This window comes from Petaurus breviceps, unplaced genomic scaffold (genome assembly GCF_028583685.1).
Source record: "Petaurus breviceps papuanus isolate PSGF00001 unplaced genomic scaffold, PetGlider_PUasm1.0 90925, whole genome shotgun sequence".
Classification (NCBI taxonomy): Eukaryota; Metazoa; Chordata; class Mammalia; order Diprotodontia; family Petauridae; genus Petaurus; species Petaurus breviceps.
In genome coordinates, this window is record NW_027187380.1 from 10,119,276 (window position 1) to 10,131,967 (window position 12,692).

The 12,692-nt window shown below is 46.2% G+C and overlaps 2 protein-coding genes across 4 annotated transcripts; one reads left to right on the forward strand and one right to left on the reverse strand.

Annotated features, from left to right (window-relative positions):
- Positions 1-46: 46 nt before the first annotated feature.
- FTSJ3 (FtsJ RNA 2'-O-methyltransferase 3) lies at positions 47-8,170 on the reverse strand. Of its 2 annotated transcripts, XM_069076260.1 has the most exons (20): positions 7,866-8,170; positions 7,675-7,780; positions 7,267-7,313; positions 7,090-7,169; positions 6,280-6,379; positions 6,009-6,203; positions 5,777-5,892; positions 5,542-5,646; positions 5,345-5,445; positions 4,997-5,077; positions 4,768-4,908; positions 4,141-4,276; positions 2,431-2,618; positions 2,170-2,290; positions 1,761-2,023; positions 1,324-1,412; positions 1,133-1,232; positions 857-1,040; positions 681-775; positions 47-466 (listed from the first exon to the last, which is right to left on the reverse strand). In XM_069076260.1, exons 1-20 carry the CDS (start codon positions 7,930-7,932, stop codon positions 271-273), a joined length of 2,511 nt encoding a protein of 836 aa, XP_068932361.1. In that variant the 5' UTR covers positions 7,933-8,170; the 3' UTR covers positions 47-270. The 2 variants fall into 2 exon arrangements, with proteins under 2 accessions (XP_068932361.1, XP_068932362.1); XM_069076261.1 differs by lacking the exons at positions 681-775; positions 857-1,040.
- A 273-nt stretch (positions 8,171-8,443) lies between these two features.
- PSMC5 (proteasome 26S subunit, ATPase 5) lies at positions 8,444-12,654 on the forward strand. 2 transcript variants are annotated; one of them, XM_069076277.1, is made up of 12 exons: positions 8,444-8,624; positions 9,044-9,118; positions 9,917-9,986; positions 10,560-10,657; positions 10,862-10,918; positions 11,013-11,243; positions 11,424-11,550; positions 11,661-11,851; positions 11,937-12,035; positions 12,129-12,239; positions 12,351-12,437; positions 12,556-12,654. In XM_069076277.1, exons 1-12 carry the CDS (start codon positions 8,601-8,603, stop codon positions 12,607-12,609), a joined length of 1,224 nt encoding a protein of 407 aa, XP_068932378.1. In that variant the 5' UTR covers positions 8,444-8,600; the 3' UTR covers positions 12,610-12,654. The 2 variants fall into 2 exon arrangements, with proteins under 2 accessions (XP_068932378.1, XP_068932379.1); XM_069076278.1 differs by having other exon boundaries at positions 9,047-9,118.
- The last annotated feature ends 38 nt before the right edge of the window (positions 12,655-12,692 follow it).

The following is a 12,692-nucleotide window of genomic DNA, read 5'->3' on the forward strand; positions in this document are numbered from 1 at the left end:
TGAATCAGTATAGGAAAAGATCCCATTACAGATCAAAGTTAAAAAGTTTTTGCTTTCCTTTTTTGGGAGCTTTTATTTTCCACATGTCCTTTCACAAAGGAACAGAACAGCACAAATATAGATCAAGCAATGACCATTACCATAAAGTCATTAACAACAGAGGGCTTGATTTGAGCAGTTTTTTCACTTTCTGTAGAAAAACAAGGCAAGGACATGCCTGGCCCAAAGGAAAGGAAATAGCTTGGTTCTCCATGGTCCTTCTAGGTCCTTTCACTTCTTCCTCCGGCCTTTGTACCGCTGTTCCTTATGCTGTTGTGCTCTCAGGTCCTTCTTCAGCCGTGCGTCCACCACTTTAAAGTGACCTTTGACTCCAGCTGGTCGTCGGACCTTTTGGCCCACACCTTTTTTAGCCACAACATAGGTAACCTGGCGTTTCTCCTTGCCAAACCCAGCCTTCTTGTAGAGGCTGCAAAGGGAAGATACAAATTGAAAACCTCCTGCCAACACTTTGTCATAGTACTAAGATTTTAAATTTCTAGTGTGGAAAAAGCAATATCTAAAACCCACTTAAAAGCTCTGTGGGAGTCCTCAATATATTTTTAAGAGTGTAAAGGGATCCTAAGACCAAAAATCTGTGTTCTAGACCTTATTACAAACCCTGCCCTTTAGTTTCATTTCACCTTCGCAACTGGGCCATCTTTTCCCGCTCAGAGATATCCACTGTATTCACCACAGCCTCTGCCTTCCGCTTAATCTGCTCCATTTTCTTTAACATCTGTTGATAAAATCCTTGATTACATGACTGCCTCTGGAGGAAAACCTTTGGGCTCCTTGGCTACCTCAGAAAATTACTCACTCTACGCTTCTTTCGGGCCTTAGCCTCAGCCACTTTTTTGATGGGCCGGGCATTTATTTCACACCAGCGTTTCCGGTATTCCTCCACAGTCTTCTTATCTAGGGGCAGTGGCCGATTTCGGTGCTGCTTTTCCTCCTGCACAAACCACTCAGGGAGGTCCCCTTCCTCCTCGTTATATGTATATCTGATGACAAAGAATACCCATTCACCCAGTGCTTTCTAAAGTGGCTGTCCATTCTCCTAAACCCTATCCTCCATAATTCCTACTCCTCAAACCTGCTGAAGGAGTCATCCACTAGGTCCCGCCGTGTTTTCTGGGAAGAGGCAATCATGGCACCTAGGGCAAGACCTTCTGGGTCCAGTATCTGGCGTTTGACTAAGGAAACAGATTTTTAGAGTTCAGTACCCAACAGAGCATTCTAGAATGCCCCTACCCACCTCACCAAGCAAAGCCCTGGTCCTCTTACCTGGGTCCTCAATAGGCACTACCACAAACCCATCATCAGGCTCCACCAAATGGCTTTGCTTCTTACCTCGGGACCTTTTAATTAATTTTCTGTTAAAAAGGAAATAAAGAGGGGGCGGCTAGGTGGCGCAGTAAGTAAAGCGCTGGCCCTGGAGTCAGGAGGACCCGAGTTCGGTTCCGGCCTGAGACTCTTAACACCCACACAAAAATACTAGCCGTGTAACCTTGGGCAAGTTACTTAACCCCAATTGCCTTCCAAAAGGCAAAAAAAAAAAAAAAAAAAAAAGGAAATAAAGTACGAACCCAGCTTTTTCCCAGTAATCAAATTCCCTTCCCCTGCAGGACAAAGGAAATGAAAAATGGGCTGGGAGATGGCAGGTAATCAGTCCTCCCCCGGTTTCTACCATATTTTGCTTCATCACCACGAGAGGCCCTCACCTCTCATCTTCACTGCTGCTATCACTATCTGAACTGCTGTCATCTTCCTCCTCTCTAGAAGTGGCCGCCTTCGCCTCTAGAGATGGCTTTTCCTCTGTGCTTGGGAATTGGGCCTGAGGTTGGGAAGGCAGTTTCTCCCTCCTTGAACTCGCAGGCTTCTGTTGGTGTTTCTGTTTTTCTTGACATTGGCTCTCATACAACAGTTGAGCCTGGCTTATCTCCAGGGCCTGATCTTCATCATCTTCAATCCCAGCAAAACCACCCTGAAACAAGGTAGGGCTTCAGAACTTGGGAAGGGAAGTAGAAAAAAGCAGTTCTCTTCCTCCTCCACCTCATACCACCTTTACTAATACTGAAACCAGACTTCAGATCCCCTTTTCATAGTTCCCACACCTGGTCTTACACTTACTTTGGAAAACCACAAATTGGTTTGTTCTTCCTGAACAACAGCCTTTTCTTCCAGTGGCACCAAAAGAGGGTTTTCTTGTTCTTCCTCCTCTTCTTGATGCTCCTGCTTTGCAAACTTCACACTGTGGGCCCAGAAATGGATCAAAGAAGTGCTCGATTGCCACACTAATTCTTAAAATTTTAGACAGCTCCATGGAACATATTTCCTCCTCCACATAATAGGATCGTAAGATTTAGAGCTGAAAGAAACATCTGGGCTCACCGTTTTCGAGATGGAGGAGCTCCATATCCCTTAGCTCCTGCTAGTTCTTCAGGGTCCAGGTCACTGGCCAGAGAGTAATCATCAGCATCCTCATCCTCTTCATCAGACAAATAGATATCACTCTCTGGTTCCTCCAACAGGAATTTGTCTGCAGCCCCCATATTTCCTTGTGCCACTTCCTGTAGGAGCTGTGGTTGAATGTAAAACAAGCCAAAGCTTATCAAAATGATGCTTTTTACATTTTCAAAGTACTGTGTCCTCAATTTATATCCATAATCTCCCTTTTGGAAAATTTACTGCCACATGTAGTTTTACCTTAAACAGTGGAAATCTTTCTTCTGCAACTTACACTTAAGAGTTCTTAGTTTTGCCCTCTGGGGCCAAGCAAAATAAGTCTAATACTTCCACCTAAGACCTCTTTAAATACTTGAATACAAATATCATATATCCCCTAGGTCTTCTCATCTATCCACTCCTCACATGGCTTGGTCTCCAAGTCCTCCTGCCATCCTGGCTGCACCACTCTATGACACAACATTCTTCCTAAGATGCTGCACTGAAAACAAAGTAAGATACTCTGAATGTGGCTGGCACAGATGAGCATGTACCAGGAAGACTGATCACACCTCCCTTGTTCTGGAGGCACAACAAATGGCATTCAACGAAACCTAAAGTTTTTGGCTGTCTTGTCTTACTGTTGCCTCACAGTGATTGCATAATGCACTAAGCACTCTCTCCACGGATCTTTTGTGTAATCTATCTTATTACAACTGAGGTTATGATGCTAAGTGCAGGAGCTGGGATTTAAAAGGGAGGAGTGTAGCATTAGATCTAGCCCATGGCCCACTCTCCTAGTTTTGTGTTATTGCAGATCTCAGAAGCACGTCTCTTTCTTCTTAAAGTCACTGATAAAAATGCTGAGCAGCACAGAGTCAAAGACAGACAGGTCCTTGAGGCCACTCTAGTAGAGGTTTTCCAAGTTTTGCTGAGGCCCTAATGTTCTCAAATTCAGTGAGCAAGTGTGTGTTCCCCACCCTTCCTATCCCTCATCTTTCCAGACTTAAGAAGTACCATTCTTTCAGTTTATCCTCACAGAAATTACAATGCCAATTAGATGCACGGTAGACCTAACTCCTAGTCCTGCACTTTTTCACAATCTGTAATCACAGGTTACAAAGTCAACATAGTTAAGCAATACCGTGTTTCCCCGATAATAAAACACTGTCTTATTAATTTTTTTGGACAGAAAAACACCAGAGGGCTTATTTTCAGGGAAGGGCTTATTTTAATGAACATTGACAGCAATTTTAATAAACAGGTAAATGTGAACAAAAAAATGTACCTTTATTCAATAATGTATTCAATAAAGAACAGGATGATGCGCTCACTGCTGCAGCTCTGATTGGATGCAGCTCGGAGCGCAGCGTGCGTTTCACCCGGGGGGTGGGGGTGAGATGGTGCATACAGAGGGTACCGTAATGTAGCGTGTAGCGCAGGGGATCACCTTCACTACAGTAGCAATCTCAATAGGGCTTATTTTCGGGGGAGGGCTTATTTTAGAGGAATCTTACACAGTAAGGGGAGGGTTTATTTTTGGGATAGGTCTTACTATCGGGGAAACACGGTACTAGGGGAATCTGTAGTCCATGATGCTCCATGTACATTGAACATCCCTAAAATTTCCCTTTCCATGTTTCCCCTCAAACCCACCTGGTGGCCACGGATTGTCCGTAGGGAAAACATCCCAGTTTTGCCATCATCGGCAATGGACACTCCAGGCAGATCCATCTTCAGCTCTACACGCTCCCGCTGTTTCCTCTGCTCCCGAAGTAGCTTTTTTTTCTTCCTGGATAGTGAATGTGGAGTCAGCTCTGGTGAACTCCAGGCACATGTACAGCCCAGAGTACCTAGGCTTTCCCATATAAACCAAGCCCCCAAGGCTGCTTTTTCCAAACCCTACGACCCTCTCCCACGTCTGCTGACTCAAAAGTCAAGAGCCTAGAAACAGCCACATCTAGGATGTTATAAAGATAGGAGTCATTACATGGAAAACTGTTAACTACGTTTGAAAACTGAACCTGTGTCTTGCAATGAAAACTCAAAGCCTCCAGAAGATAATAACAAATTCAATTTGATGCCACAAGGTAAATGCATTTACTTCATAGCAATTTTTGGCTTTTATATGCATTTGTAAAAAGTGAAATTTTCTTCAAAAAGAAAAAAAAAAGTCTCATAGTACTGCCCCCATCTATATACTTCCCTACTTTGTGCCCTGGTATAGCTCTCTGCCCTCCCAACTGCTAAGGCCCTAGCTCCGTCACCAATCCCTTCTCTCACCTTTTCAGCTCTGCTACCTCCTGGGCCTTCATTTCTGCAAGAGCCCTGTCTAAATCTTCCTCATCATCCTCAGCAGCAACGGCTGTCTTTTTTCTTTCTTGTTCCTCTTGTTCTTCCTCCTCCTCCTCTCCAGAGCTAAGGCTAGAATGGAGGTAAGACATACGAATGAAGGCACATCGGTGTCATTAGCCCTCTCCCAATCTTCCTCAAATCTTAATCCTCAGCTTACCTGATGTCCAGTGCTTTTGCTTGATCTTTTAGCTTCTTGGCCACAAATCGACGAAGCTTTGTCCTCCAATTCAGCAGGGACCTGTTCCAAAAGCCCCGTTACTGACCACCCTACCCTAGCATCATTAAACGCCTCACTGAAGACATCAGACCTTATGTTCAGATATCAACATCACAAAATAAATGAAAATCAATGCTTCATCTGTCCTGAAACCCAATTTCTGGGACAAAGGCACTAGTTAACATCTGGTCCTTGGGTTTCCTTGGGCCCTACTCCATCTTGCACACACTCAGGCTTGCCCCCAAGTCCTTCCCAGTCTCATCGTTTGATATGTTCACCCTTAAATACCTGAGCTCCTTTCGCCCCAGCACTTTGATGTCCTGGCAGTGCACCTTCACATCCTCACTAGTGGCTGGATGCTGTTCCATTTCTTTATCGTCTAGTACTATCTGCTCAGCAAGGAAGGAGAAGAATCAGAAAAGGCTAAACTTCTTAGATGGGTCAGGACCACTCTTTGGCATGTCACTTTAATCCTGGACACTCACCTCACTAGCTTTGGAGAGGAAGTCAACAGGGTTGGCAGCTCGGAGAAAATCAGTAATGGAGACCCGGTGATAGAGGGTGAGGTCACCCTCAGCATAGCCCTCGGCCTAGGGGACAGGAAAGACACACAGAACAGACAGGGGAGCTCCCTTGGAGGTATTCTCAATGATTCTCAGAGAATCTCCTTCTCCCTCTCAGGGATTTCAGGGTATGTCCACTTCTCTTCCACATACATACCTTGGGCTTTTTCTTGGTTACCAATTCACTCACAGTCTTGGCCTGAACTTCAACCTCTTTAAAGGCAAATTTGGGGTCAAAGAATTTACTATCAATCTTATCAGGAGCCAGGAAACCTGGAAGAGAAGTGTATAGAAAAAAGGGAAAAGGTGAGGAGAATAGACTTTGAAGGGGGAAAAAAAAAGAAGGCTTAGGACTGGAGTAGGATATTCAGGGGTAAAAAAGAACTCACCCTGGCAGACCACAAAAATCTCTGCAGATTCCTGGCGGGAGGCCTGGGGTTTAGTGGCCTGGACATGGCGAAACAGCTGCTGGAAAATCCAGAGAAGGGGCTGGTAGTCACGAGAGCGAAAAACCTTAGTGATAAAGCAGCCACCACGTGCCAGGAAATCACAAGCCAGACGGAGGGCCATCAAGGTCAGGTGGGCTGAGGGAAATCAAGACTTGTCAACTACAGTGCTCAGTATTTGTGAATAGTCCCAGCCCCAATTCTCCTTAGGCACCTTGTGAGTAGGCATCATGGACCCAGCTGGCTCCTACATTAGGGGCCCCATCATTGAGCACAACATCAACCTTCCAAGTCTTCAGCTCCTTCCTGAGAGCCTGGAAAACGGAAACAATGTTACATCTTCTTTCTAAACTCTAGATCTTCCCTTTTCAAAGGCTTGATAACACATGAAGGACATGAGAATGTAGACTAAGAAATGTTGAGGATAACATAACTAGTCTTATGTAAATAGCACAACTGCACTGCACACTATGTCATAGGTAAAAGAGGGTCCCAAATCCTTTCCCTCTAATGTATCTGCATTTCTCACACCTGAAAAAATATATGATGACAAATCCAATCATTTACACTTAACACATAGTCCTGGCTCTAGCCACTATTTGCTTATCACCTCTTCCATCCCAACCCCTATTTCCCTATGCTCCTACCAGAAACCATTTCATGCCCTGAATACCCTCACAAATGCAAATGCCTCCCCCCCCCCCCTTGCTTCCAGTCACCCACTGTAACTAGGTCTGGCTCCAGCCATGTGTAACTTTCTCCATTATCCTCACCTAGAACCCAAACCATGAAATGAGTCTCCTTTGTGCCACTAGAGGGATCAGATTCAATTTGTATCCCCGGTTCTTGGCATAAAGTAAGTGCTTAACAAATGCTTCTTCTTTCATTTAGCCAAAGTTCTCACTCCTACAGCAAGGGTTCCCAAAAGGGGAATCAGGGAGTGGGAGTGAGGATAGTGGCTCAGTGTCCCCAGATACGCCACTGAAAGAGTGATGACAAGGAGGGGTGAGGGGCAAGGCCTTACTTGGCGGCATCTTTCAGTTGTGATATCCTCTTGTAGGGTAACCACATTGGGAATGGGCTTGATTGGAACCAGGTCCACTCCTAGAAAACACACGGTGAGACCCCAGCTACCACAAGGGAGATACAGTCAGAATAACAAACTCCCCAGGGCAGCCAGGAGCGACACCTTAACACTCACCCACAATAAGACTGGACACTGGCATGAACTTGGAAGCCACCTGCAGCCTGGAGAGTTAGAGAACACAATTAAATAACACTGGAAAGTTTCTTTTCTCCTTCCCCTGTATATGAAGAAACTCGTTTCTGTCACTTCTATGGAAAAACATCGTTTGTTTGCTGGTTGGGTTGTCTGGAGGGTGGGGTGGTGGTAAAGGGGAAATAAGGCAGTTCGAAACCTGTCAGGTTAAATCCCTAATGTCATCCCAGGGTGCTGGGGGGATGGGGCTGGGGATAAACGAAGAGAACCAAATGCCAGGAGAACATCCGAACCCCTGGGAAACGCCTAGCCTAACCGCAAAGGGTATGGAAGGGAAGGCTTCCCGCAGGCAGGGATGAGATGCCCAGGGAAGCGGCCGCGGTCACCAACCATCCCCCGGGCGCCGCGCACAGGTCCAGCAAGGCCCGGGCTTTTTGCAAGAACTGGAAGCGGCGGTTCAGCTGGATCAGCTTGAAGGCGGAGCGGGAACGAAAGCCTAGGGGAGGAAAAGGACAGAGTGAGTGGGGACTGAGGCTGGTTCGACGGAAGCCCAGAAGGCCCGCGGATTCTTCCAAACTCACCAGTCTCCTTGGCCAGGTGGTAGAACTTGTCCCGCCGGCTCTTCCCGACTTTGCCCTTCTTCCCCATCGCGCTGGATGGAGGTTTCCCCTCAGTCTGGCTGGGGAGAAGTTCCGGGGTATTCTTTCCTGGTGCTCACCGACTCATCTACTGAGGAACCACTTTCTGAAGTCCACAAAACCCTTCACCCAAACTTCTAGGGGCACGTGCAGGTACGCACTTCCTCCTTCTTCCGTCGCCTGGACTCTTACGTGTATGACTCCGCCCCTTCAGCCATCTTGAATTTGTAGATAAAGATTTTTGTAGCTGTTTTGGTTTGTTGTTGTTTTTGATAGGATGGTTGGACTTTACAGTAGGGCGGGACTTTAAAGATCATCTGATCCAATCCCCTTACTGCTGTGGAAGTCCGAGACAGGAAGTGACGTCTTCAAGATCGCCGCACAGGGTTCCCATAAAAATAAAGCTAAGACCCAGAGAGTGGGTGATGGAGCAATAGAAGCCGATTATCAAGGGACTGTTTGGTAGGAGCATTTTCAAGCCATTTCATCCATTCGCTTTCTGAAATAGCCAGACGTGGATTTCCGACCTTCCCAACACGGCCTCTACTCATTTTTGCGTGTAGAGCGTCGCGTTCCTTGACCCGGAAGCTTTATCCTGCGGGCCGAGGCCTCTCCCTTCCTTTTGCACTTGCGTCCAGAACTCTCTTGGATGCCGGCATCCGGATCTGAGGAGGAAAGATGGCGCTGGACGGACTGGAGCAGGTAAGAAGGTTGCGGCGGGGCCAGGGCAGGGAGTTGTGGAGACGGATGGGATTTGGAATTCATATTTGGGCGGAGGACAAACCGAACCCAGGTTTGGGTCCGATGGAGGCAGGGACCGAACTCAAGCTAGGCCGGTGCCGTCTCACAGGCCGACGTGCTTTGTCAGCGCCGCGCCGCTGGGTCAGGCCCGGGGACGGGTCTGCGGATGCGACCCCGAGCCATGATCGCACGGAGCGGGGCCGCCCTCGTCCCCATCACCCTGCGTGATTGGCGTTCGCGCGTGTGTGTATTGTTTTCCCACCCGGATTGATAGTAAACTCCCGGCGGGCAGGGAGCGAGTGCCTGCCTCACAGGTCTCTGTGCCGTAGGCAACACCCCCCCCCCCCCCCCCCCAATGTTATTTGATGACATTTCTTCAGCAGATGGAGTTGGAGGAGGGCAAGGCCGGGAGTGGGCTGAGGCAGTATTACCTGTCCAAAATCGAGGAGTTGCAGGTGAGGCCTGGCACCCGAAAGAGATTGGGTCGATGTATGAGGAGGGATTGAAGGCTTACGTCGTTCCAGGAGTAATCATTATTCAACGTCACTCGGGGAGGGAGATACCGAGCATTATGGCCATAGGGGTCAAATTTGGGGGAGGAGGAAGAAAATTCAATTTCCAAGGACCTTCCCCCTTAGGGAGGGATCCTCTGAAAGAAGAAGCGTGTCATTGCTGGGCTCAGAAGGAAGGCATGGAAAATTGGTCTTGCCATCTAGGGAGAGGATTGGGTTAAAAAAAAAAAAGAGATAAGGAAGGTTGGGTCCTTCAACATAAAAGGTATTGGGACCTGAACTTAAGGAAGGTGGAAAACCCAGTATTCTGATTTTTAGAGATCTAAGAATAGAAATTGAGTGGAATGAAGATGTAAAGGATATATTCTTAAATTTCAGTGGGGGCTTTGACGCTTTTATAGGGAAAATGAAGTATATGGCTGGTAGATGGTCTGTATTAGAGACTTCCTTGGTTTAGTCAATAACTGACCTGGTTTAAAAAAAAAAAAAAAGGTTCTCCCTTCCCCCCCATTCTTAAGCCTTCTTTGTTGGGGCCTATAGTATCTAGGGAAGAATTGGCTTCTTTGGACCATTCAGTCATGGCAGAACTCTTGAGGGATAGAACAGGGTGGGTGTGATCAGTTTGCTAGAATCAGAAACCAGGTATAGTGGGCCTTCTTCCTCATAATCATATTTAGGAAATTTGGTTAGGAACGTTTAGCTTCTTGCCTATAGATTATACTTGTTTTCTGCCCACTACAGTTGATTGTGAATGACAAGAGCCAAAATCTCCGTCGTCTGCAAGCACAAAGAAATGAGCTAAATGCAAAAGGTGGGAGCCTGGCATAGTGACTGGGATTCATAGATTCTGGGTTCTATTTTGACTTTTTGGGTGGTACCCTTGCTACACTTCAAATATTAACACAAACTAGCACATGATAGCATATGATTGAGCAGCTATGTAGTAGAGAGGATAGAGTGCCAAGCCTGGAGTCAGAAACATTCATCATCCTGAGCTCAAATATGGCCTCAGACACTTACTAGCTGTGGGACCCTGGGTACGTCACTTAACCCTATTTGCCTCAGTTTTCTCAACTGTAAAATGACCTGGCAAAGGAAATGGCCAATAGTTCCAATGTCTTTGCCAAGAAAAACCCAATTGGGGTCACCAGCAATTGAACACAACCAAACAATTGACCAAAACCATTATGAGTAGCATTATTTCCATTTCCAAATATATTGGAAACTTTTTAAGGTCAATGAAACTTATGCTGCACAACAGTGCTTGAATTAATTGAATTGCTGGGCTGGAATGGCAATCAGGTAATTTGTTGAGCTATTTAGCAAAGCATTAGCAAGACAAAAAAAAAAAACCCCAAACTCTTCATATTTTCTTCCCATACAGTGCGCTTGCTACGGGAGGAGCTGCAGCTGTTGCAGGAGCAAGGGTCCTATGTGGGGGAAGTGGTCCGAGCTATGGATAAAAAGAAAGTTTTAGTCAAGGTACAGAGTTTGACCTCGGACTGAAACAGGTCTATTTGCTATATTCTTTTACCCTTTAGATGGACTTTTGGGAGGGGACAATGTCAAATCTTACTGGTTGATATATATTCTTTTAACATTCCTTGATTTTTCTTTGATTGTATAACTTGATATCTGGGATGGAGGCTGGTACCACTTGGAAAACTAATAAGCTCTTTTTTCTAGGTACATCCTGAGGGGAAGTTTGTGGTGGATGTAGACAAGAACATTGACATCAATGATGTAAGTGTAACAATTCCAGAAATAAAGAGGGTGAGGTGCTGGGGCCTGTGTGCTGTACTATAGTGATATCATTTTCTATATTTACCACAACCAGGTGACACCCAATTGCCGTGTGGCCCTTCGAAATGACAGCTATACCCTGCACAAAATTCTGCCCAACAAAGTAGATCCGTTGGTATCTTTGATGATGGTGGAAAAAGTGCCTGATTCAACCTATGAGATGATTGGTGGCCTAGACAAGCAGATTAAAGAGATCAAAGAAGTGATTGAACTGCCTGTTAAGCATCCTGAGCTTTTTGAGGCACTAGGCATTGCACAGCCCAAGGTGAGGGGCAGGATTTATTGTGGGAGCCAGATTGGGGTTTCTGATCCATGCCCTGCACCAGATCCCAATATTAAGTCATAAAGAGGTTAGGGGCAGTTATGCCTGAAAGACATTAATTGGGATATAGGGGTGAACTTTATTATGAGAGGACTGAGTTTCATCTCCCCTACCCTACACTAGGGTGTGTTGCTGTATGGACCTCCAGGAACTGGCAAAACTCTCTTGGCTCGGGCTGTGGCTCATCACACTGACTGCACCTTTATTCGTGTCTCAGGCTCAGAACTGGTACAGAAATTCATTGGTGAAGGTAAGCTTGGTAGGGGAAGATAAAAGTCATAAGTTTAGATGAGGTGAGGGGCCAGCCAGAATCCTTCCCTCACTTTGGTACTTAGCTCTTACCATGTTTATGTTTTTCAGGGGCAAGAATGGTACGGGAGCTATTTGTTATGGCCCGAGAACATGCCCCCTCCATCATCTTCATGGATGAAATCGACTCCATTGGCTCCTCACGGCTAGAAGGTGGCTCTGGGGGGGACAGTGAAGTACAGCGAACTATGCTAGAACTGCTCAACCAACTGGATGGCTTTGAAGCCACTAAAAACATCAAGGTGGGAAGGATTCTGGTTGGAATGGGCAGAACCTTGCCTACAGAAGAGAATAAAGACAGCTAATAAGTCCTCTTCCTTCCCACAGGTCATCATGGCCACCAACAGAATTGACATCCTGGACTCTGCTCTACTTCGCCCTGGTAGAATTGACAGGAAGATTGAGTTCCCACCCCCTAATGAGGAGGTTGGTGGTAGAGAGTATGCAGGAGAAAATATAGCTGCTTAAGAGGAGGGGAGTATGGTGCTCATGGCTTCCCTCTCCTCTCTACCACTACAGGCACGATTGGATATCTTGAAGATTCATTCTCGGAAAATGAACCTGACTCGAGGGATCAACCTAAGGAAAATTGCAGAGCTCATGCCTGGGGCGTCAGGGGCTGAAGTGAAGGTAACCTAGAATATGAAGCATATGAAGGGGATGTTTTTTTAGGAGCTGGGATCTGAGTCTTGTTAAGAGGATGTCATGGTATCTTTTTTTAATCTTACTTTCTGTGTACAGGGTGTGTGCACAGAAGCTGGAATGTATGCCCTTCGAGAAAGGCGTGTCCATGTCACCCAGGAAGACTTTGAGATGGCAGTAGCCAAGGTAAGGAAGTTAAGGAAGCCTTAATACACTGATTTGGTTTGTCCCTTTTCTGGGCTGTAACTGTTACAAGAGGGATAGAACCAGGTTGGACCTAACAGCCTATGGTTTCTTCCTTCAGGTAATGCAGAAAGATAGTGAGAAGAACATGTCCATCAAGAAGCTATGGAAATGAAGTGGTCAGCCTTACATCTCCCAAATAAAGCTCACTGGGACAGTTCTCCTATGATTCTAGTCTTTGCTATTCTTCACTGCAAC

Excerpts from the sequence above, each read along its gene's own strand:
- FTSJ3 (XM_069076260.1), bottom strand. The coding sequence starts at position 7,932 with ATGGGGAAGAAGGGCAAAGTCGGGAAGAGCCGGCGGGACAAGTTCTAC. Across the intron at positions 7,314-7,674 it reads TGCGCGGCGCCCGGGGGATG|GCTGCAGGTGGCTTCCAAGT; the intron begins GTTGGTGACCGC and ends CTAACTCTCCAG. Across the intron at positions 1,041-1,132 it reads GTGGATGACTCCTTCAGCAG|ATATACATATAACGAGGAGG; the intron begins GTTTGAGGAGTA and ends CTTTGTCATCAG.
- PSMC5 (XM_069076277.1), top strand. The coding sequence starts at position 8,601 with ATGGCGCTGGACGGACTGGAGCAG. Across the intron at positions 9,119-9,916 it reads CCAAAATCGAGGAGTTGCAG|TTGATTGTGAATGACAAGAG; the intron begins GTGAGGCCTGGC and ends TGCCCACTACAG. Across the intron at positions 12,240-12,350 it reads CGTCAGGGGCTGAAGTGAAG|GGTGTGTGCACAGAAGCTGG; the intron begins GTAACCTAGAAT and ends TTCTGTGTACAG.